Genomic DNA, 27852 nt, shown 5'->3' on the forward strand with positions numbered 1-27852 from the left:
GAGTGGGAATCCAGTACATTAACACACTGCCTAGATCCTGCATTTAACCTTTCTCAGTACGAAGGTTCCTTATGCTGTGAATAGTATCATTACGAAAAAGAATGTATACTTCCAGTGTATAAAAACAAAGTTTTATCATTCTAAAGAGACCTAAGGAGGTCTGTTTACAGGCGTTCTTTATAATTGACCGATTCAGAGTATGAAGTTTTGATTACCTGAAAGGCAGTTAAAGCAGTTATTAGAGCATTTTTATCACCTGTTACAATTGTGCTGTAGCATGTGTGACATATACCTCCCAGGATGCGAGCCTTTAGACTCAAGCTTTGAGAACTATTATTATATGTGAACAGAGGTCAATTTATTTTCAATTGTCCTAGTCTATGTTTAAAAAATGAAAGCATTGATATTTTTGCTGGTATGGGTGGCGAAGAATCACCAGCTTGCAGGTGGGTTGGTTCCTTCTGCTATACAACGATTCCATTGCTCTCGATATATTGATAATTTTGTTTAAAAAATTGGTACAAAGATTCAGTCAAATGACACATGATTGAGTGAGCAAAAATGCATCAATCACGTCAATGATTTTGATCATACCATTCGATTCCAAAAACCCTTATGATGTCTATATGAAGGAACTCGGAGCATTTATTTAAGTATTCTCGAAAATATATGCACATATATGGAAAGTAGATATCCATGTTGAAAAATAACAATTCATGTTGGAGAACTAAGCAATCACCTATGTAATTCACCATCATAGGTCATCTGCTGTAGTTGGCAGCACCGTGGAGGCCTCTTCTCCGCCATTTTTCCTTTCATTTGCCCTTCTTTTCATTTCCACACTCACGCACACACTGCTACAGTGTCCATCATTTTGACCCTCTTCCGCCCTGCTTCTCTTGCCTGGCCCTTCCCATCATACCTTGTAGCTGTACTTCCATCAAGAGGCACTCCCTTCTTAGCCCATGTCCAAGACTGTTTCTTTTCATATTTTCTATGGTTTCCAGGAATCTTCTCTCTTCTCGCGGTCTCCTCATCACTTCTTCATTCCTCAACTGGTGTGCCCTTTTTATGCTCTGCATTCTTCTCCACACCCACGTCTCAAACGCCTTCACTCCCTTTTTCCAAGTTTGTAGTTCTTGTTTCAAAGTCATATCACGTAACACTCTATACAAAACACTTGATAAGTCTTTTTCTCACCCCTATCTCCATTTTGCTGCATATCATCTTTCTTTTCCTGTTGAAATTTTCCTTGGCCATTGCTTTCCTGATTTCCTTTTCACTCCTCCAACTTTTTGTTCCCTCTTGACCTAGATACTTTCTCTGGACATTCCCTCTTGACATGATACACTCTCACTGGATACTTTAACTCTCGACCTCTTCCAGTCTTTTTTAAAAAAATAAAGGAAATGAGGTCAAGTGAAAAATGTATCAAACAGGATATGTAACATTGAGACCATTTCAAAAACAGCTATGGAAAATTTGTTGTTTCAAATATTTGGATACCACCTATTAAATTATTTCCACCTTTAAACTTGTAGGGTGAATGAAATACAGTTGTGTTCATTTCATATATTCTATTTCTCGTAGCAAACTTAACTAAGTCTATGGATTCAACTAATTTATAAACTCTTCGTCCTGAACTAATGTCAAAAGGCTTATTTTTTTGCCATAATTTTTATAAGCTGTTTATGCGGCCGCTTAGTTGTTTGCATTGAAACTAGTAGGCTGACATAGTTGTTTATTTTAGATTCACTGATTTACATTTGATCTGAAATGGCCAATTATGTCAGCAGGCTAATTTCAATGCAAAAAAATGAACAGTTGAATAATCAGATAATGAGCAATGCTGGTAGCCAGGAGACTTAAATTGATAATTCCTGGATCATAGGGTAGTGAAGGTGATGGTAGGTTGTCCATGGTTGGTAAATCAACAAAACCAAATATTTGCCGCCGAGAAGTTATGTCAGTGAAGTTGGGAATGTACGAGGGTCATCCGGAAAGTAGTACCCGTTCGTGCCGCATGAAGTGCTGACGACGCGAGTAGCCGCTGGACGAGGTCAGATAGCTTCAGTGGCTTGTCTGCCTTCTCTGAGCCAAGTTGCGAGACGCTAGCATTGCCTGTGTTGTTTCTGTGATTGTTTACAATGTTTAAAAAAATTGAGAACGCCGCCAGTTGTGAAGTGAGGGCAGTGATTAAATTCCTCAATGCAAGAAACGTTCGCCCATGTGATATTCATCGCCAATTAAAGGAGGTGTATGGAGACAATGTAATGGACGAGTCGTCTGTTCGGCGGTGGTGTCGCAACTTCAACATGGGGAGGGGGAACACACACGACGATGAGCGTTCGGGAAGACCGTCTGTCATTACAGACCGTAGTTGTTTCAGTTTGAAGTGCCATTAAATTGTTTTAGTTGAACCCCCAAAAGAGCAACATATTTAACCACTCAACACTCATTTTCGTTCCTGTATGCTACTTAAGAATACGTTGTCCAGATAATGATTTGCTTTGTATCTCCACTTTATGATAATGTGATTAAAAATTAAGTAAAATGCTGAATGGGACTGTGCTATGGTAATGGCATCTTTAGGGAATGTATTAATTATTTCTCCTTATATGCTTAATTAGGAAAGAAATATTCACTATAGCAATTCGTCCTTGAATACATTTCGGTTCAACATTATCTCACATATTCGTCCATCACAGCTTTCCATCGCTAATCGCCCTGCATCCCTTTTCCTTTGGATATCTATCAACACTATTATCCCCCCCCCATACCTAACACTTCGTTTGTCATCCTTTGTGTTACTGTAACCTTTTCTATCCTTCCGCACTACCGCATTCCAAAAACTTCCAATCTAAACCCATGGGCTTGCTTCAAAGGCCATATTTCCGCGCGGTACTAAACCACGGACCACATCGAAATTTGAAGTATTTTTATTTTCATTAAATTCCCTCTTCAACGTCCATGACATATCCTTCCTCGCAAAACATTCATCAATTATAATAGACCTCCAAGGGTGTACTAATATGTTGGTGTATTCGTTAATTAAGCTATCGTGAAGTTGATACAATTAAAATTCAGTTTCAAAAATTCTTCTGAGTTTTGTGGTTATTTTCATTTGAAGTCGGTCGTTCGTATTTTCCTCCTCATAACTTCGTTTACGTTACCGAAATAGTGCGAGTCAAGTCGAAAGTATTCAAATTATTGAATCATACAAATGAGTTGTAGAATCGAATATGCAGGATGAACGACGAGGCGCTTTGATAATCATTGCCCAATGACTACAACATAAAAATTCAAGTAATATAACCGGCCAAAAGTTCAGTACTTCCGCCGACGGCGGCGTCGTGGTCGCAGCCCGTTCGCAATCGAACTGCTTTCAGCCGGCTGCCGCGCGAAGCTTGGTTTTTTGGTTCTTGGTTGGAGGCGTGGGAGACGTTATGCGCAAGCCCCAGAAAGCCATGGTGGGCCTATAAGGACCCAAGGGTAGATTTTAAATGTAAAATTTGTATGTTACACTTTAAATATGATTGTTCGCGCGGGCTCAACAACAGATATCTTATCGACCGCAGCAATTGAATCTCGAGCGATAACACCAATATAAATTAACTATTTTTTCTCAATAATAATGATTCATATTGTAAAGTATTCTGTTTTTGTGTTTGTACTTTCAACCGTTATATTCTAAAATGTATATTACATAGTATAGGGATTTAAACGACTATTGTCTCTATTGGTTGCTGTTTTCTCAACTACATACATATTCTGGAAAAACCTGATTTGACCATGTAGGCAAAATATAATTCTTTATTTCGACTAGTTTTAATCCTTCCTCCTTAACTTTCTGAAATCGCTGTTAAAAGTGATCATTTGTCCTTTTTTATTTAAAATGGCTAGTTAATGGAGAGAAAGATGTGTCTAGATAGTATATCCTGAATAAAATTACTGTAGAAGTTTAATTTTCTATAGCTTTCCATTTCATTGTTCGTATGAATTAAACATTTCATGACTTTGCGGTCCAGTATCTTAGCCATGGCACCATCCCGTTCCCGAAAATATAAATAAAGTTTCACGTAAAGGACCTTTGTTAATCAATTCTTTCCTATACACTAATGGATTGTTTTCTACTAGCTGTTTAATAATGTTGCCAGGTTATGAAGAAATCAAATTATGAACTCCTTTATGCATGGTGCGGTAACCTAACTTCCATTTTTCAAAACGCAATAAAACCCATTAATGAAACTGAATCCCAGTCAAGGCAAATGATTTTTACACTCTGAAGCTGTTGCATTGAAATGCACATTAGCGGATGACTCCGTTAAAAGTTACTGTTGCGGCATCTCCCGCAGTTTCTTTGGAATTTGTCAAAGTGAAAACACCATAAGTGTTTAAAGTTGGCTTTAACCTCGTGGACTGTGGCGCCTTGCGCACGAATACGAATGCCTGTGACATTGTATGTACGGTATTTCGTCACAACATCTTGTTCCTTTAAAAGCCCCAAAATTTCAGAGTTTAAGAGGACGCCTCGGTAGCTTAAGTGGCTAAAGCACTCGACCGGATATTGAGGGATCTGGGTTCGAATCCCAGTCAAGGCGAATGATTTTTACTCTCTGAAACTGTTGCATTGAATCTTTTTATTATTTTTTAATGTAGGTACATGTTTAAAGTTTTATTTTACACATTGTTGATAGTCAAATCAAGTAGGTGATGCCTCCCATTGTCCATGCACTGAATAAGTTGATTTCTGGTGTTTGTCATGACCCTTACCGGCATAGCAGCAGGTATGTTGGCAATTCCTGCCCAGATGTTGTCCTTCAGGTCTTATAGGGTCCTTGGATGGTCGACATAAATGTAGGATATTAAAAAACCTCACAAAAAAAATTCTAAGGGCCAAATTGGGGAGCGGGCTGGCCCCTTCAAATTGAGATGAGGCGCTCCAGGAAGTGTTCCGTCAATACAGCCAATTGATATCCTTGAAGTGTGAGCCATTGCTCCATTCTGTTGCAAATGTCCCCTAAATCCAGTTCATCAAGTCATGGTAAAAAAAATTTCTCAGAAGGCCCGCTGGGTTGCAATCACAGAATCCATCCATTCAAAAAGTAGGCCTTGACGGCAAATGTACGCTCCTCGCTGTTCTAATGCATGATGATGACGGACTGAGGTGGGTGAAAAACTTAAGAACTCCGGCTGTCGAATGAGACCACTCCTACCTAGCTACACAACCTCTATAGCCTGATAGGCGCGCATTTCAAAAAAAGGAAGTTAAGTTGCTGCACCCTTAAGTTGGTTATGCATACTCTATGCAATAGTTGTTTATAATTAAGTCAATTCATTGTGTGACTGCAGACCAATATTAAATATTAATGCAATTTTGTATGTGAGAACAAATAAATGTTAAAAATGTGTACCTACTTTTTTGAGGCATGGCTATCAATGCCATGGGAGCCATTTATATGTTCTTGATTATGTACAGTTGGAAATTAGAATAACCTGCAACGTAGCGTATGGATTTTACTGGAATTAGTTGGGAGGTTTTGGAGTTGCTTCAACCTGCATTGCTTCTACCTCAGAAGATAAGAGTGAGTTTGGGTCCCTTTGGCAACATCCCCATGGTTGAAAGCAACATAAAAGCTGTTTTGATTCACATCAGTCAAATTCCATACCAAGGAATACAGGCTAACTTGACTAAAATCGTCAAATGTCTTTCTATTATTCTTTAACAAAACATAGATAACAACACCAGTGACTCATGAAACATTGTGAACATTTGGGGCACATGCAGCCAAATATCATTCAAAGAAATTGAAGATTGAAATTAAATTCACTCTATTTAGTATTGGCTATACAATTTGTAGATAGCTGGAAGGCAGCTATATCAATCTTTGTATATTCAGTTGACTCTAAAATTCAGTACTATTACAAATTAATAATACTGCTGAAAAATGCCTATGGTGCAATGCACATTAAGCTAGTATTTCCATACTGTAAACAAATCTAACATACCGATCAAACTTAGCAGTTATATTAGCTTTTCCAAGTGCAGAAATTATATCATAAGTTCACTGCTCATTGCTGTTTAAATTGTGGTACTTACTTACTGTCTTGTTTTTTACACTTTTGGGAATACTTGTGCAAATATTGATTATAGAACACGATTGCTGGTAGACATACTATTGTGGTGAAAAACTTATGATTCCAAATCATCACAGTTTTTTGGGCCTCATTATTGAGAAATCTTGCATTCAGCTTTTGCTACCATTTTTAACAGTGTCATATGCAGTAGGCAACATTTGTTTTTAAAGAATTTCAGATGCACAAGTTCAAAGCTCTGAATTCGGCGATGCATTTTGCATTTGAAGGGATGTTGTAGGGAATGGTTGACGTTGCAGGAGGAAGAGAATCCTATAAGAATACCGTGGAATGTTGGTCGAGCGGACAAGTGATATAGAGATGAGCTGGAGAAGAGTCGATGGTGGTCATCCATCTAGGAATGTCTTGGAAAATAGCCCTTAGTCCCAGATTGTTACTAAAAGAAAAGTACCAGAAATGCAGTTTAAAATGTTTTCACCAGGATATGTTTTTTCAAGAATTTACATTACATGTTTCATTAATCCAAATAAATATATTCTCTCAGCATGTCTTTCTAAGTCACAACAATAAAATAGAATTTGCACATATTTCACTCAGTAATTCCCATGGAAGAAAAGTATATTTTTAGAATTTTTTGGTTTTAATTGCTTGACTCTTCACTTGAATTGATATTGTTGGAACTAAAATTATGGTCGCTAGCTGCAGTACTGACTGTTGTTGAGAGAAAATGTCTAGCTAATGCAGTGAGTTAGGCCAACAAAGTTGAATGCTCCTCTGACCAAGGGTTGGCATTAGTCTCTAATCCAGTATTTAACTAAATAATTGGCCATTTCATCAACATCTATTCGGTCACTAACATCTTCTATATATAATGGATAATCTACCTGTTTAGGGAGGTTTTGGATGGACACTACTACCAAATAAATATTTTGCTCTCCTAACAAAACACGGCCCAAAATCCAACTCTACAACAAGCCCCCCTTTTATCTCCATGTGCTTCATTCCTTCATTCATTCCATTCAACAACCCAATCCTATTAATGCCCATTCCTAGTTTGTCTAACATTCTCCCTTCTATCACAGTCTTCAACATCGCACTGCCAATCAATATGCTTTGCATCCATTTTTTCTGTCTCCTTATGATTTCTACCAACAATCCCCTCTCCTCCCCTACCATAGAGGCTGGAGAGGGGAATGTTGATCTAGCGCTGCCTCATTGGGTTTCATATCTGTCCACTTCACCTTCTCCACACCCACATTTCAAAAGCCTCCAATCTATTTCTACCATCTTGCTTCAATGACCATGTTCCCTCGTTTAGGGAAAGCTAATGGGAACAATTTAGTCCAGTTGTCGGGGGGGGGGAGGGGTGGCAGGATTTAAGAAGATAGATGCAGACTAACTCTAGAGTTCTTAATTGGATTGGTGTGACTGTATGCAAGGGGGGGGGGGATATACGGGATACTCTGCAGCATTCGTCGAAATATTCGCTGTGTGTAACTGTGTGTCTGGGATGGGGAGGATGGTTTACAGGATGCTCTGTGGTTGTTGATTCTAATATTGAGGGTGCATTGGTATTTAATATAAAAAGCTGGACAGAGAGTACATTGTAAGAGGTGTATGAGATATTTAGAGAAATGCAGGAAGATGTCAGGAGGGACAGGAGATATTTGAGCAGTTGTTGTTGCGGAAGAGAATTTTTAACAAGGATGGAGCAGGTTTCACATCTAGCGTGATGGCATGGATTAGGAGAGGTTATGGGATTTGAAGTGGATTTAGAAAGAGGCCTGTTGTACTTGAGAATATTAGAAAGATTTCCTGGACTCTTAAATGTTACAGTTGGGCATTTGGTGAGTAGGTTGGCGGTTACTTTCTTTTAGGAGAGGATTGGAAAAAGAACTATGGTATATATGTATAGAGTGAATAAGTAGTAGTATTTTAGGGGAGGCGACCGACAGCTGAGATCATTTGCGCCATAGGGGATGGACAGGAAAGGATGAAGAGTGGAGAGAAACCCGGCGTCGGCATTAGCCTACTCTTTATGGAAGGCGCCAAGAGGTCCGCAGCATCCGACGGACGGCGTACTCACTCAAAGTGCCCTCCACACAAAGCACCACAAGTAGGGATCGAAATACCTCTGAAAAATGTTCAACCCCGCCGGGATTTGAACCCGGGCCCTCAGGGTGGGAAGCCAGTACGTTAGCCCCCGCACCATCTCGATCACCGTGTTCTCGGAAGGTTTCCTTTCCCACAGGTCACTCCTTAGTTTGAAGTCCACTCCCCGTTTCTCGTCTTGTTACCGTGCACACGACTTCTTTATTTGGCGGCGGCGTGGGAATCCCCGCCCTAAGGCTCTGGGCCGGTCGCGGAGCAGCCATTACCTAAGTCAACTTGGGGTGGATTGAGAGGATTCCGTCCTCCCCTTGCTGATGGTACCGCCCCTCAGGGCGTGCGCGCATCCTCGCCCCCGCCCGCCATCCCCCATTGCCTCGACCCCTCTTGTCCGCTACTACCCAGGCGAGTCAGGTAATCCGGCAAGATTGTCGTCGGGCTCCCTTCGGTTTCCCTCAGTCGCCACGCTTTCCGTGTTTGATCTTGCTATTCCAGTCCACAAGTTGGTGATTGGTCAAAACAGCAAGTCCACGTGTGCATGTCGAAATGCATTAACATTGATTGACATTTTAAGGATTCAGCTCAAGTCCGTGACATTTATTTGACTTTTCATTACTTACCTTCAATATCGCGGTGAGACTTTTTGATTTTAACGATAGGTGGTGTCAGGGACAAATATTACTTTAAACAGTTATTTTTTCGCCACATACACTGGCCTAACAATCATAAACTTGGCCGTCCGCAAACCTTGCTGATGTTTATGAATTCCTCACAGACTTTTATTCCTTCTCCAGTCCTTTCCCTGCCGCTTTAAGACTTCTTCCTCAATGTAAGCATCGAAAGAAACGGTTTCCCCAGTCTAACCCCCCTCTTCCTATGATTCCCGCCTCACCTTCCCCCACTCATATCTAAGCAGACCGAGACGTGTACAGGTTGCGGTTAGGTCTCCTACATCATGTCTGTAAAAGGAAAGATGTGACTGCCCACCGTTACTGTGCGGAAAAAACTTCCAATGTTCCGATTTATGGATTGGCGCTTCTCCTTCATCGAAATATCGGACGTCGGGGCAGCTAGCTTCTCGAGCACTCTTTGCCGCGTGTTGCATTCTGGCGAACTTGTGAAGGTTCCGAGAGACGTAGACGATGAAATCGGCCGACAAGATGATGGCCACGTTTTACTGGGATGCCCCGTGGAATCATCTTCGTCGATAACTCTCGGAAAGAACAAACAATAAATTGTTGCATTGTATGTAATTCACATTTAGCGGATGACTCCATTAAAAGTTACTGTCGCGGCAACTCCCGCAGTTTCTTGGAATTTAATAAATGGAGAGTATTATGCGTCGTTTTTGCACCGTTTAAGCAAACTTGAAAAAAAATGGCTCGGCAGAAAATGATTCACGTCCAATGACGTCATCGTTAACACAGATGACTATTTTGGAGACTTTGCGAAATCCTACTTTTTGGTTGATGTAAAAAAAATTGGGGAAATTATGGGAAAAGTGCTGTGGGCCAAAAGGAGATTTTTTTGAAAAATAAAAAATCTGACCAAAATGTTTTTCTTGTGTTTTCCTTAAGACTTATTGAACGACCCACATAGTAAGCCCAAAAGCGAATGAAATTCAGACATTAGGTTAGAGAAGACACTTCCTTTTTCTTTTCCACCTGGTGCCCGAAAAATCGCAAGACTTAGATGAAGCTGAAGGTGCCAAGGGCTCCATGCAATTGCCCGTTGCCATTTTTAGATGCTATCTTATTATCGGGCTGCCAATCCCGTGATATTATGGAAATAGCACCAAGAAACTCATTGCACTTTGGTCATCATTTCTCAACATCGTTGTTCAAAATATACTTAAAACATGAAATTGCATGAGAATTTGGGGAATTGATGCAGCTGATTTTTATCCACTTGCTACGGTGAATAATGATGAGTTGTAACAATTCTAAAGAGAAGGCTCAAGGGATCAATCAAACCATTTTGTGGGGTGCGATTAAGATTTTGTTCATTATTTTTGAGTTCTCCACGAACTTGACAGTATATAACTGAGAGGTGTGGCGATTAAATATCCAGACTGGTGCTACAAAACAATTTATTGATCACCAATTGGATTAGAAAGTTTATCACTTTCAACATACTCTCATAACTGGTCCCTACAGTACTCCATACGAATCTACCATTGTTCAAAGCAGTGCTGGAAGTCTGCTTGTTGAGAAACTACGTCGCTTTTGCTTTCACAGTTTTCATACTGTCAAATTATATCCCCTTTAGCTCTGATTTGACCGTAGGAAATAAAATGCCACATTAAGCAGGTACGGTGGGTGGTCAAACATGATGATATCGTATTTTGCAAAGAATGCCTTCACAGAGAAAGCAGAATTGAATGGAATGGCATTGGCTCGGTGAAGGAGGCAGGAATTGCTCTTTTTTTATTCAGTATCCTGAAAGCCACCATGAGGGTGTGTGGCAAGGGGTGATTACGCACCAACTATATTTGAAAAAACACCGTTTCCTGCTAGCATGGTTGGACTACATTATGATTCTGATCCCTTATCGTTTGTGGGGAAAATGCCATCTTTAAATCTATCAGTTCTACACTTAATCTCTCAAATTTTATTGAAATGATCTCTCATGCCATAATATGATGGCACTAATAACATATTTTCAGCGTCAATGCTGAAGAAACTTTGTTCCGATTTATGCTAGAGATTTAATCTGTAATTTAAACTTTGTGCCATGAGTGAGTCTGAACCCAGATCCTGTACTCAGTTTGTCATAACAACATTTTACAAATCCAGGTCCTCTATGTTGCATGCAATCCAATTTGGCAATCAATCCAACTTCATGAGGATCCCATAATTGGCAGCATATTCTAAATGAGACCTGATGAGCAAAAGGTGACATTGCTCTTTGATCTCGTTGTCACATTTCCCCAACACCCCTTTAATAAAGCCCAATTTTTGTTAGCTAATCCGCATATTCCCCATGTGTGTTTCATTTTAAAGAGGTCACGAGTCTGGGTAATGCCCAAGTATTTAATCGAGTGTACACTTTCTATTTCGGTGTTCCTGATGCAGTAGGTGTGTGGGAGGGAATTGCTCGTTTTCCAAAATTTCGTCACTATGTACTTTTTTAAGTTAAATTCTAATGGTCATGTGTCGCACCAGCATTGTATAGAATTTAGATCCTCTGCTAAAGCTGTTTTACTGTCAGGATTATGGGTATCTCTGTAAACTACTGTATTGTCGACGTCTAAACTTATCTTACTATTATAGTTTATTTACCATATTTTATACTCTTAAAATAAGTGAAAGTTGTTATTACCATAAAACAGGCAATGTAATCGGCCTATTAGGGTCATAAAATGAAATTGATTTAAGGAGCAGGAATATTGATGATCTGTTACTAATTACACTATATTAGGCGAGTATTACATTTAGGAGGTATACAAATAGATATTTTGTATGAGTATAGTAGGTTCCCACATTGTGATATTTTAATCCTCTTCACACAGTGAATCTTATTGTAAAGTTAACTCATTTAATTGTTTATATATTCAATCCAGATCATGGATTGTATTGTAACTCATAGATATTTCCTTTCAACTCTTTATTGTGTAAATAATTGAAGCATATGTGAGGTTTTTAGAATTCCATTAATCTCTATAATGGCAGGATTCTACCTACATTTTTATCTAATTGGGATTAGTAATAATAATAATAATAAATTTTATTTCTTCAGTCAATCATTATACATAAAAAATATATAAGACATAAGGAACATCAATAAAGAGAAATAAAGAACTTATATTTGAGTAATTTTTTAGTACCCTGCAAGCCTCCGCTAAGGTGTGTGGCAGGGGGTGAATGCATAATGGATTAATTTTGATCCAAAATACTCTCCCCCGCCAAGCACGGTTGGTTGATGTCATTCTGATCCCTTATATTTTGTGGAAAACATGATATCCGCTTTCAAAATTTGTGCAGAGTAAAATCATAAAATATAAAGCCCATTCATCCTCAAATAATTCACAAATAATGGACTCATCACCAATGTATTCATTGATAGAATAATACATTTTTTCGTTAAAGATACTTTTCAATTTTTCCTCAAAAGAGTAAATAGTTTACAGTTTAGAACTTCAGTGGAATGCCAATAATGCAATTGTATGCACATCTCATGAGGTCCTAATTTTATTATACTTGTACTGACTGACATTCTAGTAGTTTTTGGTTCTTATAAGGTGTGAATGGCAATTTGAATTAGAAGAAATTTTACTTGTATTGGCTTTTACATAGAATTAAATAGATAATAAATATGCACACACAAAAGGAAGTGGGAGAATTTTTAATGAATACAATATTAGTAATTTCAGGCTTGACTTTGGGACCTTATCCAGTACGGAAATAAAAAACAGCTATGTTAACATTCATTTCGTTTTTTATTTTTAAGACGTGGGTTTCACTATGTAGGTACTTTTTCAAGCTTTACCTTCCATAGAGATACCTTTGGTCATAAGGCAGCGATGTGGGGGGTGAAAGAAGGCATTTTGAGATTGAACAGGAGAATGAAGGGGTGGGGTTTCCAAGGAAGAAGGTTTTGCACATCACATAAAATAGAAAAACATGTTACATTGTTCCATTGAATCATTACACTGCATTGTCCATTTAAGTACTACATTGTCCTCTGAGTCTTTGCAATGCATTGTCATCTAAAAACGATTCCAATGCGTTCAAAATCCCAATGAATGGCATTGTTTTCCTGAGAAGGGGAGAGTGGAGAGGAATTTAAATAAGCAGGGTACAGAGGTCTTAAGAAATCGGTTGGTGGGTTAAGGAAACAAAAATAATTCCTCCTTCATCCATCAGTTGGGATTGTGGGCTCTAGGTGTGTGAAATAGGTGTGGTAGTGGAAGGGAGGAAGATAGGGGGAATGGGTTGGAAGCACTTGCTCATGAACTCATCGAAAGTTATTCAGGGAATGCTGGACAATCTGTAGGGTCCCCAAAGCGTCAAGTCTTCTGTTTTCTTCTGAGTCGAGGGTATCCACCACGAAGTCACTGTAATGGTTGCTGTCCAGGAGGTGCTTGGCAAACATGGAAAACACATTCTTTTCCTCGAAGTACTTTTTGTGTTTGCTCACTCGAAATTTACTCTTTTTTCTGTCCTACCAATAAATTTTACGGGGCAATAATTACATTAGAGTGAATAAATGCTGCTTTTTTGAGTCAGATGAAAGGAGTCAATAGTGTAAAAACATGGGTATTGAGGGTTGTGGGGTTATAGTATGCTATTTGGTATTTATCCGTGGGGAAGCAAGGGGAAATAATTTTTGAGATATTGCCTATGAATTGTAGTCCATGGAATCAACATCACTATGGGAATAGGAAATGATTCCATCAACTTGTTGGACTTACCGATTCAATTCATAAAATTGCAAGCATTACTTTAATATTTATCGCAATCCACCACCACTGATGAAAGTATCCCAGCAGACTTATGCCACCCCATCCATTCAAAATAAGACAGCTGCCTTTCATGCTTCAAGAAACAGATTAATAAAAATCCAACTTCATGAAATGAATTTAAAAAAAAGATTTCAACTTGGTCAAACTTATGGCCATAATAAGTGGATGGAAAACAAATTTGTCATCCACATTCTGCACAAAGCCCATAATAGGTTAGCTGTTTTTATTTTGCGATTCTTGGTCCCCATCAAATAAAAAAAAACTGAAAATAACCACCATTATTTGGCAATATCTTATATATTGCCATAATATTGCATGATATAATTTTCTTTGTGATGTACTAACTTTTGCCATTTAAATTTTTTATGAAGTTTTATTGTATTTTGTAAACTTACAATATTTTTGTTTAATGTAATGAATGTGTTTTTAATGTTTCCATAGGAACTTGCTGCCCTGTCCAAGGAGTTGAACCAGTCACGAGAACATTTGCTGGAAAAGGAAGAGGAGATAGCAGAGTTAAAGGCGGAACGAAACAACACTAGGGTAAGTTTTTAAATATTGAAACGAAATTATTGACTCGGTAATTCCCCACACTTTATTTAAAAACACAAACAAAGTTTTGACGTTGAACGCCATCATCGGGTGATAATGATGATCAGCTCATAATGATGTTCAATGTCGAAACCTGGATCGTGTTTTTGAAATACATGGTGTGGAATTACTAAGTCAAGTAATTTCATTTCAATATGTTATGCAAATTCCATAAAGTTATGGCTCATCCACAATCCATGCTCCCTCCACTGTGCCAGTGGTGATTGACAATTTTTAATCCATCAGCATTGAACATATTAACTACCCGGGTTACCTGTCTGAATGGTAAACAAGTAGTGATTTGAATTTCAAATACCTTCTCGCGTTTGTGCGTAGGAGCAATGTGAGAGAGCCTTTCATTACCTTGCGGTCGGGCAATGCAGTCTATTCTACTATTATGTCCACGAGTATAATTTTGCTTTGGCATCTTCTTCCCACAGAGAACCGTCACGATACAATTGAAAACATGTTGTGGGAGGTAACCCTCAGAAATCATTAGCTTTTGGAAGTCACTGAAGTAGTTTTCTGCTGCCTTAGACTCAGATATAGCGGTTGAGGCTAAAGCGAACCAGTCATGATACTTATTGTACAGAGCCTGTAGTTTTACTCATGCAAATTACTCACTCTGCAAGTTGCTCATTAAGCGAGGTTCCACTGTAATGCCACAGCAGAAAAATAAGGTTGTGTGCTTGGGTCACTGAATTCTTATCAATCCATTAGAGAAAGTCATAATAGGTGTTTTCTTTTCCTGCTTTACTTAGTTATGTTATACGTCTTAGGTCTGATATTTTGTTCCATAGATTACTGCCAGAGCTCTCATAAATTGGATTTTCTATGTGTTCTACACGGCTATAATTAACATATAATATCCTCTGTTTTTTGATTGTTTCCATTTTTAACATGTCCAGATTTGGAAAGTTTTCACAGGAAGGTAAACTAGATTTTGTGCTCTGTATACCTGCAGTATAATGTTTCCCTTTAATTCCTTTGCAGCTTCTTCTGGAGCACCTTGAGTGTCTCGTGTCAAGGCATGAGCGTTCCTTGCGCATGACTGTGGTCAAGCGCCAAGCAGCATCTCAATCCGGTGTTTCCTCTGAAGTTGAAGTGCTTAAAGCACTGAAGTCATTGTTTGAGCATCACAAAGCACTCGATGAAAAGGTTAGTTCTCTTGATATTGTTTAATTGAAGTAACACTCGAAAAGTACAATGTGTAACACTCAAATGTAAAATGCATAAAAGGATTTTGCTTTTTATTAGTATCCTAATCACAGTGAAGTGCATCACAAATAATATTATGATTTTACTTCTTTCCGTAAGTTTTGGAATGGCATTAACTAGCACCAACTTGAAAACTCTTTTCACAAGATTGCTAAGTTATTGCATGTAGTAAGGTTAATCAGTTTCCGGAAATTTTAAAACTTGTGGCCTAAGGTTGTTTAAATTTCCCAAATGATAATTATGAAAATGTATATTTCTCGCCAATGTGACTTGAAGGTCATACGTACACAAACTGGCCATCCCTTTGAAGTCTGAAAGTAAATCTAGTAAGCTGACAGTTGTAGAATTACAGATCTGTCCAAAGAAGTATTCTCATAACATTTATATTTTCTAATCTTGAAACAATTTTTCATTCTAAAGTCATCTGCAACATTGATTTAGGTGTGGGTGGAAACATGCTGAATAATTTTCTTTCTACATTTAGAAAATAAAAATAAATGTCAAATATATCCTGGTCTAATATTCTTGATTGGAACAATAACCCTATCATAGATTGTATCTGACAAGGGCTTGTAATGAATGGTTTAGGAAGATTACTTTTGAAATGTCAATTGATGCTCTAGACCATAATAATCAACTAAAAGTTGTTAAAAATAATGTTTGTATACTTAACTCATCATTTTAACGGTAAAATGTGAAACTGTTTCTGCTGTCAATCAAATTGCTAATTCTGTTAATTTTGTCATCCATTTATGAATCTTTCGATTACTCATCAATTGAACTTACAGGTGCGGGAGCGTCTCCGAGTTGCATTGGAGCGTGTTGCAACCCTTGAAGAGGAGCTGTCCGTGACCAAGGAGGAAGTATGTATTTCACATTTGTCAAAAATATCTGACACTTCTTAAATTTGTTTGTAGCAGTCCCATTGTGGCTACGTTAGCTTCAATAACACATGACTCAAAGAAGTAACTTCTTTACATTAATTGATAAAGCCTCTGCCTCTGTTGATGTATAAAGTTGATGATAGTATGTTCCTATTTTTATCATATAAATTGAATTTAAGCTTATTTCCTCCTAAGACTATAACCATTGATGAAAGTAGTATTCTATTTCTGTTTTTTCCAGATGGAAAAATGTTTTAGAATAGTTCCACTTATTTGTGGAGAAAAAATATTGAAAATTCAAAAAAAAAAGTCCCATCATTTGAATAAATATTATCCAACAGACTTGGTGATTTTTCCCCCTAGCTCTTTTCATCCATATCACTGTTGCTTGTGGCTTATTTATCTTTCCGAATGGATTCAAATCATGCTTTTCAGCCAATAACCACATATAATCAAAAAATCTTTAGAATGCCGATTAATCATAGCATCTAACACTTAATGCATTTTGACTTTATTCCTCAATAAAGTTGATACTTGGATTACTTGGAATAATAATAAAAAAGATGCCATCATTGTATTTTATCTTGATATTATTTTCGTGATGCGTTAATTAGATATGCAGTTTGGTTTGTGATTGCTGAGGATCCTTATGACCTATTGCTTAGGTACTATACTATCTTCGTGGAAAGCAATGTTTTTATTCAAGGCACTATTTTGTAAACCACTTACATAGATTAGAAACATCAGAGGTTCAAGGATACTTCCTGGTGGCACTCCAATACTTGTGACATCAGGGGGAGATAGGTGCATGGGTTATTCAATAATTCCTTAGAAAATCCACTGAGTGCTTGATGAATCATAGTTTGCAAAACGTTTAGGCCGCAGGCATATCACAAGGTACAGTGTTAACAATTTTGCATTAAATAATGGGTGTGAAAAAATCTGCATAATGTGCAGAGATTTTTTTTGCTCTCAGTGGAGAATAAGTGGAGCTGTGTGGTTCGAAGGCTAGATCGGTGCTTTCCCATCATAATCATGATGAGTTTCTGGGTGAATACATAATTGTGGATGAATAATGGATAAAACACTCCATGTACTCGAAAGACAGAGGAACAGTCAAAACAGTGGGTTTCTAAAGGTGATCCGGGTCAGAAGAGGGTGAAGATGGTGAAATCACACAGCGAGGAGAATGGCCACGATTTTTTGGAATGCACATGAAATCATCTCCATCGATTGCTTGCAAAAAGGATAAACAATAAATGGAGAGTATAATGTGTCGTTATTGCACTGGTTGAGCTAAGAAATCAATAAAAAATGTCCTTTTTGGGCAAAGAAAATATTCCCTTCCTTGAAGAAAATTCATGGGTGAACACCTGCACAGTTTTGATGGTGAAAATTGTGGTATTAAAGCTCAAATTATTACAATATCCACCGTTGTCACCAGATATGACTTTTATTGTTTCCAATCTTGAAAAAAATGACTTGCCAGAAAACAATTCACCTTGCATGAGGAAGTCGTCATCATCGCAGATGTCTATTTTGAGGATCCTTTGAAATCCTATTTTTTGGATGGCTTAATAAAGATAGAGAAACAGAAATGCTGAGGAGTGTTTCGAGCTAAAAGAAGAATTTGTTGAAAAATTAAAAGAAATTACCCAAAATAATTTGTTTCTCTATTTTTTTCCAAAAGACTTATCAAATCACTTACATAGCTAGTCAGAACATTGCCATGTCCTACTCCATAAATGATGGCCTTCTTATCCAATTAGTATGATTTTAGCCATTTATGAGCAATGCCCATGATTTTAATAACTTCTGTATTTTGTAAGAAGAATTTTATGGTCCACTGTTATCAAAAGCCCTTGTCAGATCATTGGGTACACTAACCTATTACTCATTTAAATCGCAAGACTTCATAATTTTTTTTTTTTTAAACTTGCAAGAGAATGCTAAAACAACTGGAAGAGTTACGCTATTTAAGCAGCAAGATTACTAATGACGAAAGTAGTTAGAGGGATGTAGAAAACGGAATAGGAATTGCAAAGAAGGCTTTCTATCAATAGTAAATACTAAATGCAAATATTATGAGCATAGACAGTACGAAGCAATTAATTAAGAATTATTTATGGTTCCTCCATTGGATGTCAGAAGTGAACAGTATGGGCTGGAGAGAAGTAAGATGTTGGATGAGGAGAAAAAATGTGGTGTATAGTAATAATAGTATAGCAGTGTAGTAATAATAATGTAGATAGAATAATAAAAATTGGAAGTGCTTTGAAAAGTAGGTGAAGAGAGAAGCTTATGGAGGAGGACACTTACTGAAAGAAGACGAGGGAGATTATTTGGACACATTTTGAGGAACTTTAGTTTATTTAAGACCATAACTGAAGGAAACATGGAGAAGAAGTACTACGGAGAAATGCCAATATTGAAGTTTAAGAAGGAAGTAGTGGACAGTGTTGGTGTGAGGGAATGAAGAAATTGGCAGATTGGAACTAGACGCAGATTTAGAGAGCTACTGCAAACCAGTCCTCAAATTGGTAACCCATGGTGATGAAACTCATGTTCTTAGAGTTTGATATGCAAAGATTTTAATAGTTCACATTAAATGAGAACTTGTTTGTACTTTGGCTAACAAAATAGGATAAAGTGTTTGTAAACTTCCACTGGTCATCAAGTGAGTCATTTTTCCTTGGTTGCTTGCATAGAAGTTATGCCATTGATGGTAGGATGCCTTAATTCAGATGTTAGGCCGCTGTCTTCTCAATGTGTCTTTCTATTTAAAAATGAATGAAGCAAAAAATGCATTTGCAAATTAAATTATTGGGTTAGGAATAATTTTCTGACTACAAGTTTATAATTTATCTTGTAAACTATGATTGTTTGTCAAGTGAAAAATCTCCGAGAAAAGATGCTCTATGCCTTTGCTATTCCCTTCCAGTTACAACAGTACAAACTAGGAAGGGCCTCAGGTTCAACGGAAGAGAATGGCCCCAAGGAGGGCATTGAGGGGGATGAGAAGAAGCCTGGTGAACACAGCATCCCAAAGGTATCCCTAATCTGCCCAACTATTCAGTATCTTTCTTGTTTGAACGCAGGAATGCTCCTATCTCTGCTCTCGTTTTATTTTTTAAAAATTTAGTGATCCTGTAATTTGTGTAAAGCCATTTTATGAAATCCACCCAATTTTCATGACCTTACTTAATGATTGCTTTAATGGTGTGGATATGTGACACGTTCAAATTTATAAAAAAATACAGTGAAAAATTTGGTTTTATTAATGTTCACGTGTGTTCAGGTAAGTAAGTATAAAACACAAGACTTTAAAAAGAACGGAACTATCCTGTTGTGTGTGCAGTTATTGCTCAGCAGCATATTTATCTTTTTATTTTCTTAGGGCACAAGTCATTATACTTCACATCTCCTATAATACTTTTTCTCCCAAAATAATTGTTTTTACAGCAAATACCAAAATGATTCAATATTTATTTTGTAACATCATCATGACACATGGCCAATTGCTTTTTTCTTTATTTTTATTATTAAGCCTTGTGAAGAAAAGTTACTGCAATTTATTGTTTTTCATCATGGAAATTCAGATGAAAAGAATGTGTATTAATATTTTTATATTGAAATCATCCCTGGTGACATGTTTTGTCTTTCTAATTAACAGAGGTTATCAAATGGTGCTATTGAGCCTGATTCTGATGTCTCCCGAGTCATAGAACTTCAGAATACTATTGAGAAGCAGGTAAAATGTCGCTTTTTTAATCCAATTAAAGTTTAAATAATTAACATTTCCAGATATATTTGTGCATCTCCGAGGCCCGCAGTTATTTTTTTGGTAGAACTTTATTTAAATATTTTTTTAAGATGGTTATTGGCCAAGTTAGGAATATAAAATATAAACTATCTTGTTATATAAGCACACACTAAATGCATTCAACTTCTGCTTAACTATTCAGATCTATGGGATTGCCGTAACAAATAAATTGCTTCAATATGATGATGTTGAAAAATATGTGGATTGAGAAAGTATATGTTAAATAGAAGTTACCAATGGACCCTAATATGATCATTGATTTAAAGCAGTGACAAGTTTTCCACATCTCCTTGTTTTTTGTAGATATGTATCAGATCTCATGTCTTTCCATCTATATTTCATTCTCATCCCCATTTGTAGCTATTTCATTCATTTGCATCCATAACCTGTGACTCAGTATGTTTCATCTTCAAGTCTGGTTCAGTGTAGTACATGTATTTGAGGCTAGCTGTAGTGTCATCCAAAGTAATAATGATATGTTTGAAACTATTTAAAAAAGTAATCTTAAGGTAAAAGGCCCTTTAAATGATTTTTTTTGAGCTTCTACCCTACCACTAAACTATTTAAATAATGACTTTCACTTATTGATCTTACCAGAACAAACAGCTCATTTGAAACTTTAGTTTCATTTGTCTTCCAGGTTAGTTATGGTCTAACAAAATAAATTTTGCTTCATACAGTGGGGACCTTTTATAATGTGGTCAAATGTAATGCTGTTCTTCCTATAGTGTGGTTAAATTCACACGTATGACCTTTAATTAAAACCCATTGGCAGCCTGTAAGTTATCATTGATTGTGTCTGCTGCCATGTGAATATTTTCAAGCTGTAATGTATAATTTGTATGTATTTTAGTACAGAAAACATTCCAACAATATTCCAGTCATAGAAAAATTCCCAGTTTCCACATGACTACGTAAAGGATTTTAGTCTCAGGCAAAAGAAGGGTAATATAAGCACATTGCTGCCTTTTATAACATGGTGAAATCAATCCGATTGCTTTTAGGGATGATTAAAATTTTGCTCACTGAGGAATAGGCAAAAATATATCTGACACTTACACTCCAAACACCCTTAAAATGACATAGTTTGCACTCTGGAGTAAGCAAGAAACAGCTGTCTGATGTTCCAACAGTTATTTACAAAGTGATTTGGAAAATCTCAGTCAGCATTATTCTCTGATGACTCTGAGAAGAGCTAGGGTCATGGAATTAGACACCCTTATTAATGTTGGTGGTTAGGTACCTCCTTAAGACACCAGCATATTTGACCCTAGATTGTTGATGAAGGGTGCTGGAAAATCTTTGTTGGCATCATTGCATGAGTGGGAGGAACTAACTCTTGGGGAATTGGCCTCTCCTACTCGCACCAAAGGATGTATGACATCCTTGTGAGGTGAGCGGATCAATGTTCAGATCCTCTGCTATAAATACTTGAGAACTAAAGGATAAAAATGTAGTTTTCGCAAAAATTATCTATTGCAGTAGTTACTACCATATCAATCAATAATTCTTATGAAAGCTACTAAGTTTCTATTCAGTCTTCAAGATGATATTTCACAAAGCTGAGTCTAAAAATGAAGAGTTTAGGAAATGTTTTGAGCAAAAGGGCTTTTTGAATTGTGATTCACTTCTATTTTTACGAATTTTTTCCACCGATATTGAGCATGGAGCTATGGAATACATTTCTATTTATTCGTAGTGAGGTATTAGTGTAAATTGGAGATGGCTCAGATGGGAGGTAGGCGTGCAATGAACATTACTGATTCAGATTTATGTCTTCTCCAAAGTTGAGGTGTGTAGTATGCAAGAGGTTCCTGAAAAAAAGTGGGTGTACTTAATAAAAGGTTATCCCTAGAAATGACAGCAAAGGGAGCCTAAAGCACACATTTAGTGTGTGATAATTCTGCTATTATGTCACCAATTAGTATTCTTAAAACTCTCCCACACACGAAAGTGTGGTCTTGTTATTCATGGGGTGTGTATTGCATTTACATAGGATGTGCATAGAGGAAGAAAATATATCATTGTATATCACATATCTTGATCATTTTGTTTTTCAAAATTTTGAGAAATGGTATAATTGAGGGAATAAACTATACGAATCTTCTTTCTTTAATCTCAAGTGTGGAGATTCAATTACCAATAATGCTTTATGGATATAGTCTATTAATCATGAATTTCCGTTTTTTTATAATATTCGTGCATGTTTTTTTATTTCCCATAAGAATTTGTTTGTTGTTTACATTTAACTTTTCTTTCAGAAATTCATTTCTTTCTTGTCTCTTTGTTGACTGGAAATTTAAATCATATAGACCAAGTAATATAATAGTGGATTTATATGAAAAAGTAAGAGCTAAGGATCACATTAAATCGGGAACAGATAATATATAGGGATACGTTCCTTCTTACAAAATAATACTGGTAATTCAATGGGTGGTTTAGGCAAAGAAATAAGGATGGCATGCTGCATGTTTCCCTGGAATGCACTCTTATAATGTGGGTGCATTTCTCAGCTTCTTATGACATCATTGCAATGGGCCCTCACTGTATATGCAATTTTTCTTTGTGGAATGAATAAAGTTCAAGTCTGAGAATTTTATTTGTACTATCCATGATTTTGCAAGGACTCGCTTAGGAATGGTGGAAAATCTGCAGTCCAAAAGCAGAGAGGACTGGTTATGCAGGAGTTGAATGTATACCCATATGCCCCTCATGTAACAACATACATTTTTCAATCATGGCTGAGAAAGATATTGCGATAAACTCAAAAGAGCAGGGGCTTGATAGAAAGAGCTTTTCTCATTAGAGATTCCCATAATGTTCTTCTTTTAGAGTGCTGAGCTAACAGCATCACAGCGAAGGGTCACAGAGCTAAGCAGTCGGGTGTCGGAGTTGGAGGGTGAACTTTCCAAGGCCCAGAAAGAGGTGGCCAGGTTGAATGAAGCTAATGCACGGCTGCAGAGAGATCTCAGGGAGAATGTGGCTCAGAAAGAGGATCAGGTGAGTACGTCAGGGTGTATTGCCTTTTTGATTTAAATTATAACTTCTTGTGAAAGTGCTTTCTGTTCATTTCAGGGTTATAGGATGTCCTCACAAAGTTGTTTGACTCAATTTGCTCTACAGTTTTTCATGTTTGGGCATTATATCTAAGCGTGGAGTGTGTGGTTCATATTGGCAGATAATTTCAATGCAACAATTTCAGAGTGTAAAAATCAATTGCTTTTTTACACTCTGAAATTGTTGCAGTGAAATGCACATTAGCAGGTGACTCCATTTAAGTTACTGTTGCAGCATCTCCCGCAGTTTCTTTGGAATTTGGCAGATAATCATTTGTGAGAAAATAAGGGATAATAAGTTGAATAGCATGGTTTGAGGCGTCACTTTGTGGAAGCGCTTCCTATCGGAAAAGAAAATACTCTGTTCTTACACATATATTTTATTGTTGATGATGTAGGTTTTGATTACAAAGTCATCATCCTGTCGGTGGAATATCCTGTACCATCATACCTGATGATGACTTTGTAAGTCGAAACCTACTTCGTCAATAATAAAATATATGTGGGAGAACAAAGTATTTTCTTTTCCGAGACAATAAGCTTTTTAAGGCCTTGATACAATTTTATCAAGCGCAGATGTCATGCAAAAGTCACCCCTTTTGGGTGGAATGAATGCACTCTGTAGTTTTACTATGAAGATCATTGAATGCATTATTAATTGATACTGTTTAAAATATGGATAAAGTCATTGAAAAATACATAAAGATATCGGATAAATGTATTTGTGTGAAATAACAAATTTTGCACTTGCTTGTTTGGATTTTATTGGATTGGAAGGTGTTGTTTATTGGCTGCATGCCTCGAATGGGTTTTTTAAGTTTCAAGTTATAAGTGAAAGAACATGGCTATCCAAAAATAATGGACAGATCTCTTGGGAGTGACTTAAGTGAAGAGAAAATCTTGAAAGTGGTGGGAAGATGAAATACCTGGTGACCCCGTGATTCTTTAGGATTGCGACTCTGAAGGAGAGAGGCAGATGGACTAACATTGAGGCAGAAGCTGAGGCAGGCAGTCTGGGCTGTTGTGCCATTACAGATACAGAGACTATCCAATAGTTGATTACGTTAGTTTTATGTCATTAGCCTAAAATTGCTTCTGATTTATTTCCTATTCTATCCTTGGTTTATAAATTATGTACTTGATAATCTGATAATTTTAATCAAGAAAAGTTGAAGGTCAATTTCAAAACAAATCCCATATTTTTTTCTGTACCTAATTTTATATCTTGTATTCCTTTTACATTTAAATATTTTCCTAACAAAGTGAAACTGTTATTTTGATCACACTTAATTCAAAATATTGTGTGATTCTAAGTAATGAGCAGTTCTCTTGCAAAAGCATTCGACTTTGAAGGACTTTTTAATATGTGTATATTGAAGTACATCTGAAATGAAATTCAAAGTCATAATCTGGACCCATGGCTAATAAACATCATTTATTTCAAAATGCATACTTGTTTGCATGTTGGATAATGAAGGCATGAAAAGATCATGTTTTCTGCTATTTACATGTATGTCTTACAAAAAACTCCATAGTCCTTCCGGACACACAACTTGCCTTTGCTCTTGGTAATTAATTAACACGGAGAGCTATTGGATGTTATGCCAATGCCTGCAGCATCTTTGTTTTGAATTGTTTTGTTTATGTCTTTGTTGTGTAATGCCATCAAGTGGCCTCCTTCAAGGCGCAGGGCTCCTCTCTCAAGGCAAGGGGAAGAGAGCACATCCATACCCACCATTAACTGTGTGGGGGCAATCATTGTATTCTCTGAAAGGGCCTGTTTTGCTTTGTCAGTGGGTGAGGCAAGAGGGGACTGTGGTTGCAAGAAACCTGCTGTGGCAAGACGGGAGGGTGGTGGCAGATCGGGGAACCTCTTGAGGAAGGGGGAGAGGTGAAGGTCATTAGTCACCCAGGGAAGAGGAGTAGGCAGTGGAAACTATGTCATTTGCCCCCTCTCCTGGTGAAGCCACCCTGCTCCTTGACCCTCCTCCTCAGTAACTTTGGCACTGCTGAGTATACTTCAGTATTTTCAAGGGAAACTGGCACTTAGTACATAATCTCAGGTGGTATGGCCTTCTCTTGAAAAGTGAGAGGTATTGGTTAGGAGGGGGATCAGGATGGTGCATTGGATAACGTACTGGCTCTCCACCCGGAGGGCCCGGGTTCAAATCCCAATAGGTACTAGGCAAAGGTATTTTTCAGTGGTGTCCCGATCCCTAATTGAGTTGCTTAGCGGAGGGCACTTTTAGTTAGTATGCTGTTCGTTGGATGGGACGTTAAGCTACAAACTCCTTGGCACCTTTCATTAAGAGTTGGCTTAATGCCAACACTAGGTTTCTCTCCACCCTCCATCCTTTCCTGTCCATCCCTAATGGCGCAAATGAACTCGGCTGTCAGTCGCCTCCCCTAAAAAACTACTACTGGATTAGGATTTTGAGTGTGTGTTTATTTGAGTGAGTCATTTTTTTCTGTAAATTTCATTCTCTCCTGTGGTCATCCTAAATTACTTTTCCTTAGCCTTAACCCAATGTGTGTAAGTTTGAATCAGATGTTGATCAAGTAGAATCAGATGGTGGAGAATGAAATGGGCCAGCAAATGAACAGCAATCTTTTTTTCCAATTTTTAATGGTATCTGTTTAATTAAATGTGAACAAAGGGGTAGGTTTCTGGCATAATTGCTTGGTTACATGGATTGTAGAGTGCTGGGAGGATTTAGATAGAATCTTATTAGAGGTGAGTGGGTGGGAAAAGTTATTGGGGCATCTACACATGGAGGGAGAATAGAGAGGCTGATGACCTATCTCAATCCAAGTAGTGAAACTAGAGAAAGTGGAATCCTTTATTTGCCAGGTCAACGGTATAAATTGGGATGGATCAAGTTTGGCCGACATCAAGTGAAGAATAGCTCAAGCGAAGAAGCCGTTCGTGAATAAGTGACTGCTACTATATGCTCACGGAACCTCAGGTTGCAAACAAGGTGGCAGTTTGTCAAAATTTTTGTATGTAGCAAGGCACTCTATGGATCAGAGTCATGGAACATTGGAAGAGCGGACTAGGTGGAGAATAGAAGTCTTGGGAGCATGGTGATGGAGGAGATTGCTGAAGATTAAATAAACAGGCAAAGTGAAGAAAAGATGAAGATGATTCACGTTCGCTAACAATCTGTAATATTCTTCGAATAAACCTTGTACTTGATTGATTTTTTATCAGCCTGGAATGCATGATCATATTTTGCATAAATTTTAATGAGAAAAATTGTTTCACTGAATGAGTTTTTTGCTTTGCAAGAAAGATTCAGGAATTAATTATGCTCATTGTGTTAGGCGTCGATATAAACTTAATATTATCACTGGTTAATGCTTTTTAACCATGCTGTTAACATGTTAATTCAAGTTAAGTTGCTGTGGACTTATTTTGTTTCATAAGTAGCTGGTCTCACATGAATATATAGGTTTTTATAGAGTGCTTAGAATGTACAATTTCTTATTTATTCATTTTACAATGTATTTTTTCCTTTTGTTTTATATTGTAGGAGGAACGCATAGCAACTCTAGAGAAGCGATATTTGAATGCACAAAGGGAATCAACGTCACTCCACGACCTCAATGACAAGCTAGAGCAAGAATTGCAGCACAAAGAAGCCCAGCTTAAGGTGACGGACATAGATCATTTCTTAATCTCTTTCTATCTCTCTCTCTTTGTTGAATTTTTCTGCCTGCTGTTCAGTTGATCTTAGTTGAGTGAAATGGTCTGCACTGGCAGGAGTCACTATTTTTATTGGTCTTATGTAGTGAAGGAAAGGACCACCACACCCACAGAAGATAAGAACTCATTTTGAGATTGGCAGTCCTATGTGTATTTGTCGCATAAACTAATTTCGGTTTTTTATGGATGAATAACTGTCGTAATTTTCATTCCTTTTTTTGCATTTTCAGTTGTCATATATGGTTTGGAAAATGATCAATTTGTTCTGTCCATAACATGCATTGAACTTATTATTTGTAGATTGTGAATACTGATTTTCAAATGAGTGATCATTTTGTTTGTTGTGCTCAAATATTTTTTGGGCTATTTATTTTGGAGATTTTTAATCATACATACTATATCATTAATTACTGTGTTTTTAAAATTAACAATGGCATTGTTTTTGTGGGACTCCATGGTATCTCTTATTAATCTATTAGTTGGGGACCCTTTTTTCTCTTAACTTTAATCTGATAGGAAGCCAATCCACTGATTTTGATTTTATGAAAACTTAATTTTGTTTTCTTGAATCTCAGGTAAACCCATTTGACAATTTATTTAATAAGAAAAATATTTTGACCATTTTTTCAATTTTTATTGGTGAATTATGAATGTGAAGTATGAAGTTATCACTTTAAATTGAAATTACTTGTAGCTTATCTATAATGCACGATTAATTAAATTATTTTGTTTAAGTTTTTATGAAAAACTTGAAAATTTTCATGCATGAAAATAATTAAATTGTTTTTATTTCAACAAGTTTCAATAATAATATTATTCCTAAATTCAAAAATTAAATTTCTTTTATTCTCAATTCCTTTTTTTGTTAAATAAATTTCTTTGTAATTGTTTTTGTTTGTGTACAT

The 27852-nt window shown here is 37.1% G+C and overlaps 1 protein-coding gene across 1 annotated transcript in view; it reads left to right on the forward strand.

The window, feature by feature from the left end:
* Positions 1-27852, forward strand: part of Liprin-alpha (PTPRF interacting protein alpha) — a 112932-nt gene that overhangs the window by 13204 nt on the left and 71876 nt on the right. Inside the window, exons 4-10 of the mRNA XM_071587957.1 lie at positions 14111-14212; positions 15254-15418; positions 16267-16341; positions 19304-19411; positions 20036-20113; positions 23018-23185; positions 26775-26894. Coding sequence (XP_071444058.1) covers positions 14111-14212; positions 15254-15418; positions 16267-16341; positions 19304-19411; positions 20036-20113; positions 23018-23185; positions 26775-26894 — 816 coding nt within the window. The remainder of the gene's footprint in view (positions 1-14110; positions 14213-15253; positions 15419-16266; positions 16342-19303; positions 19412-20035; positions 20114-23017; positions 23186-26774; positions 26895-27852) is intronic.

Source organism: Hetaerina americana, unplaced genomic scaffold (assembly GCF_022747635.1).
Source record: "Hetaerina americana unplaced genomic scaffold, ioHetAmer1.1.p SCAF_3, whole genome shotgun sequence".
NCBI lineage: Eukaryota > Metazoa > Arthropoda > Insecta > Odonata > Calopterygidae > Hetaerina > Hetaerina americana.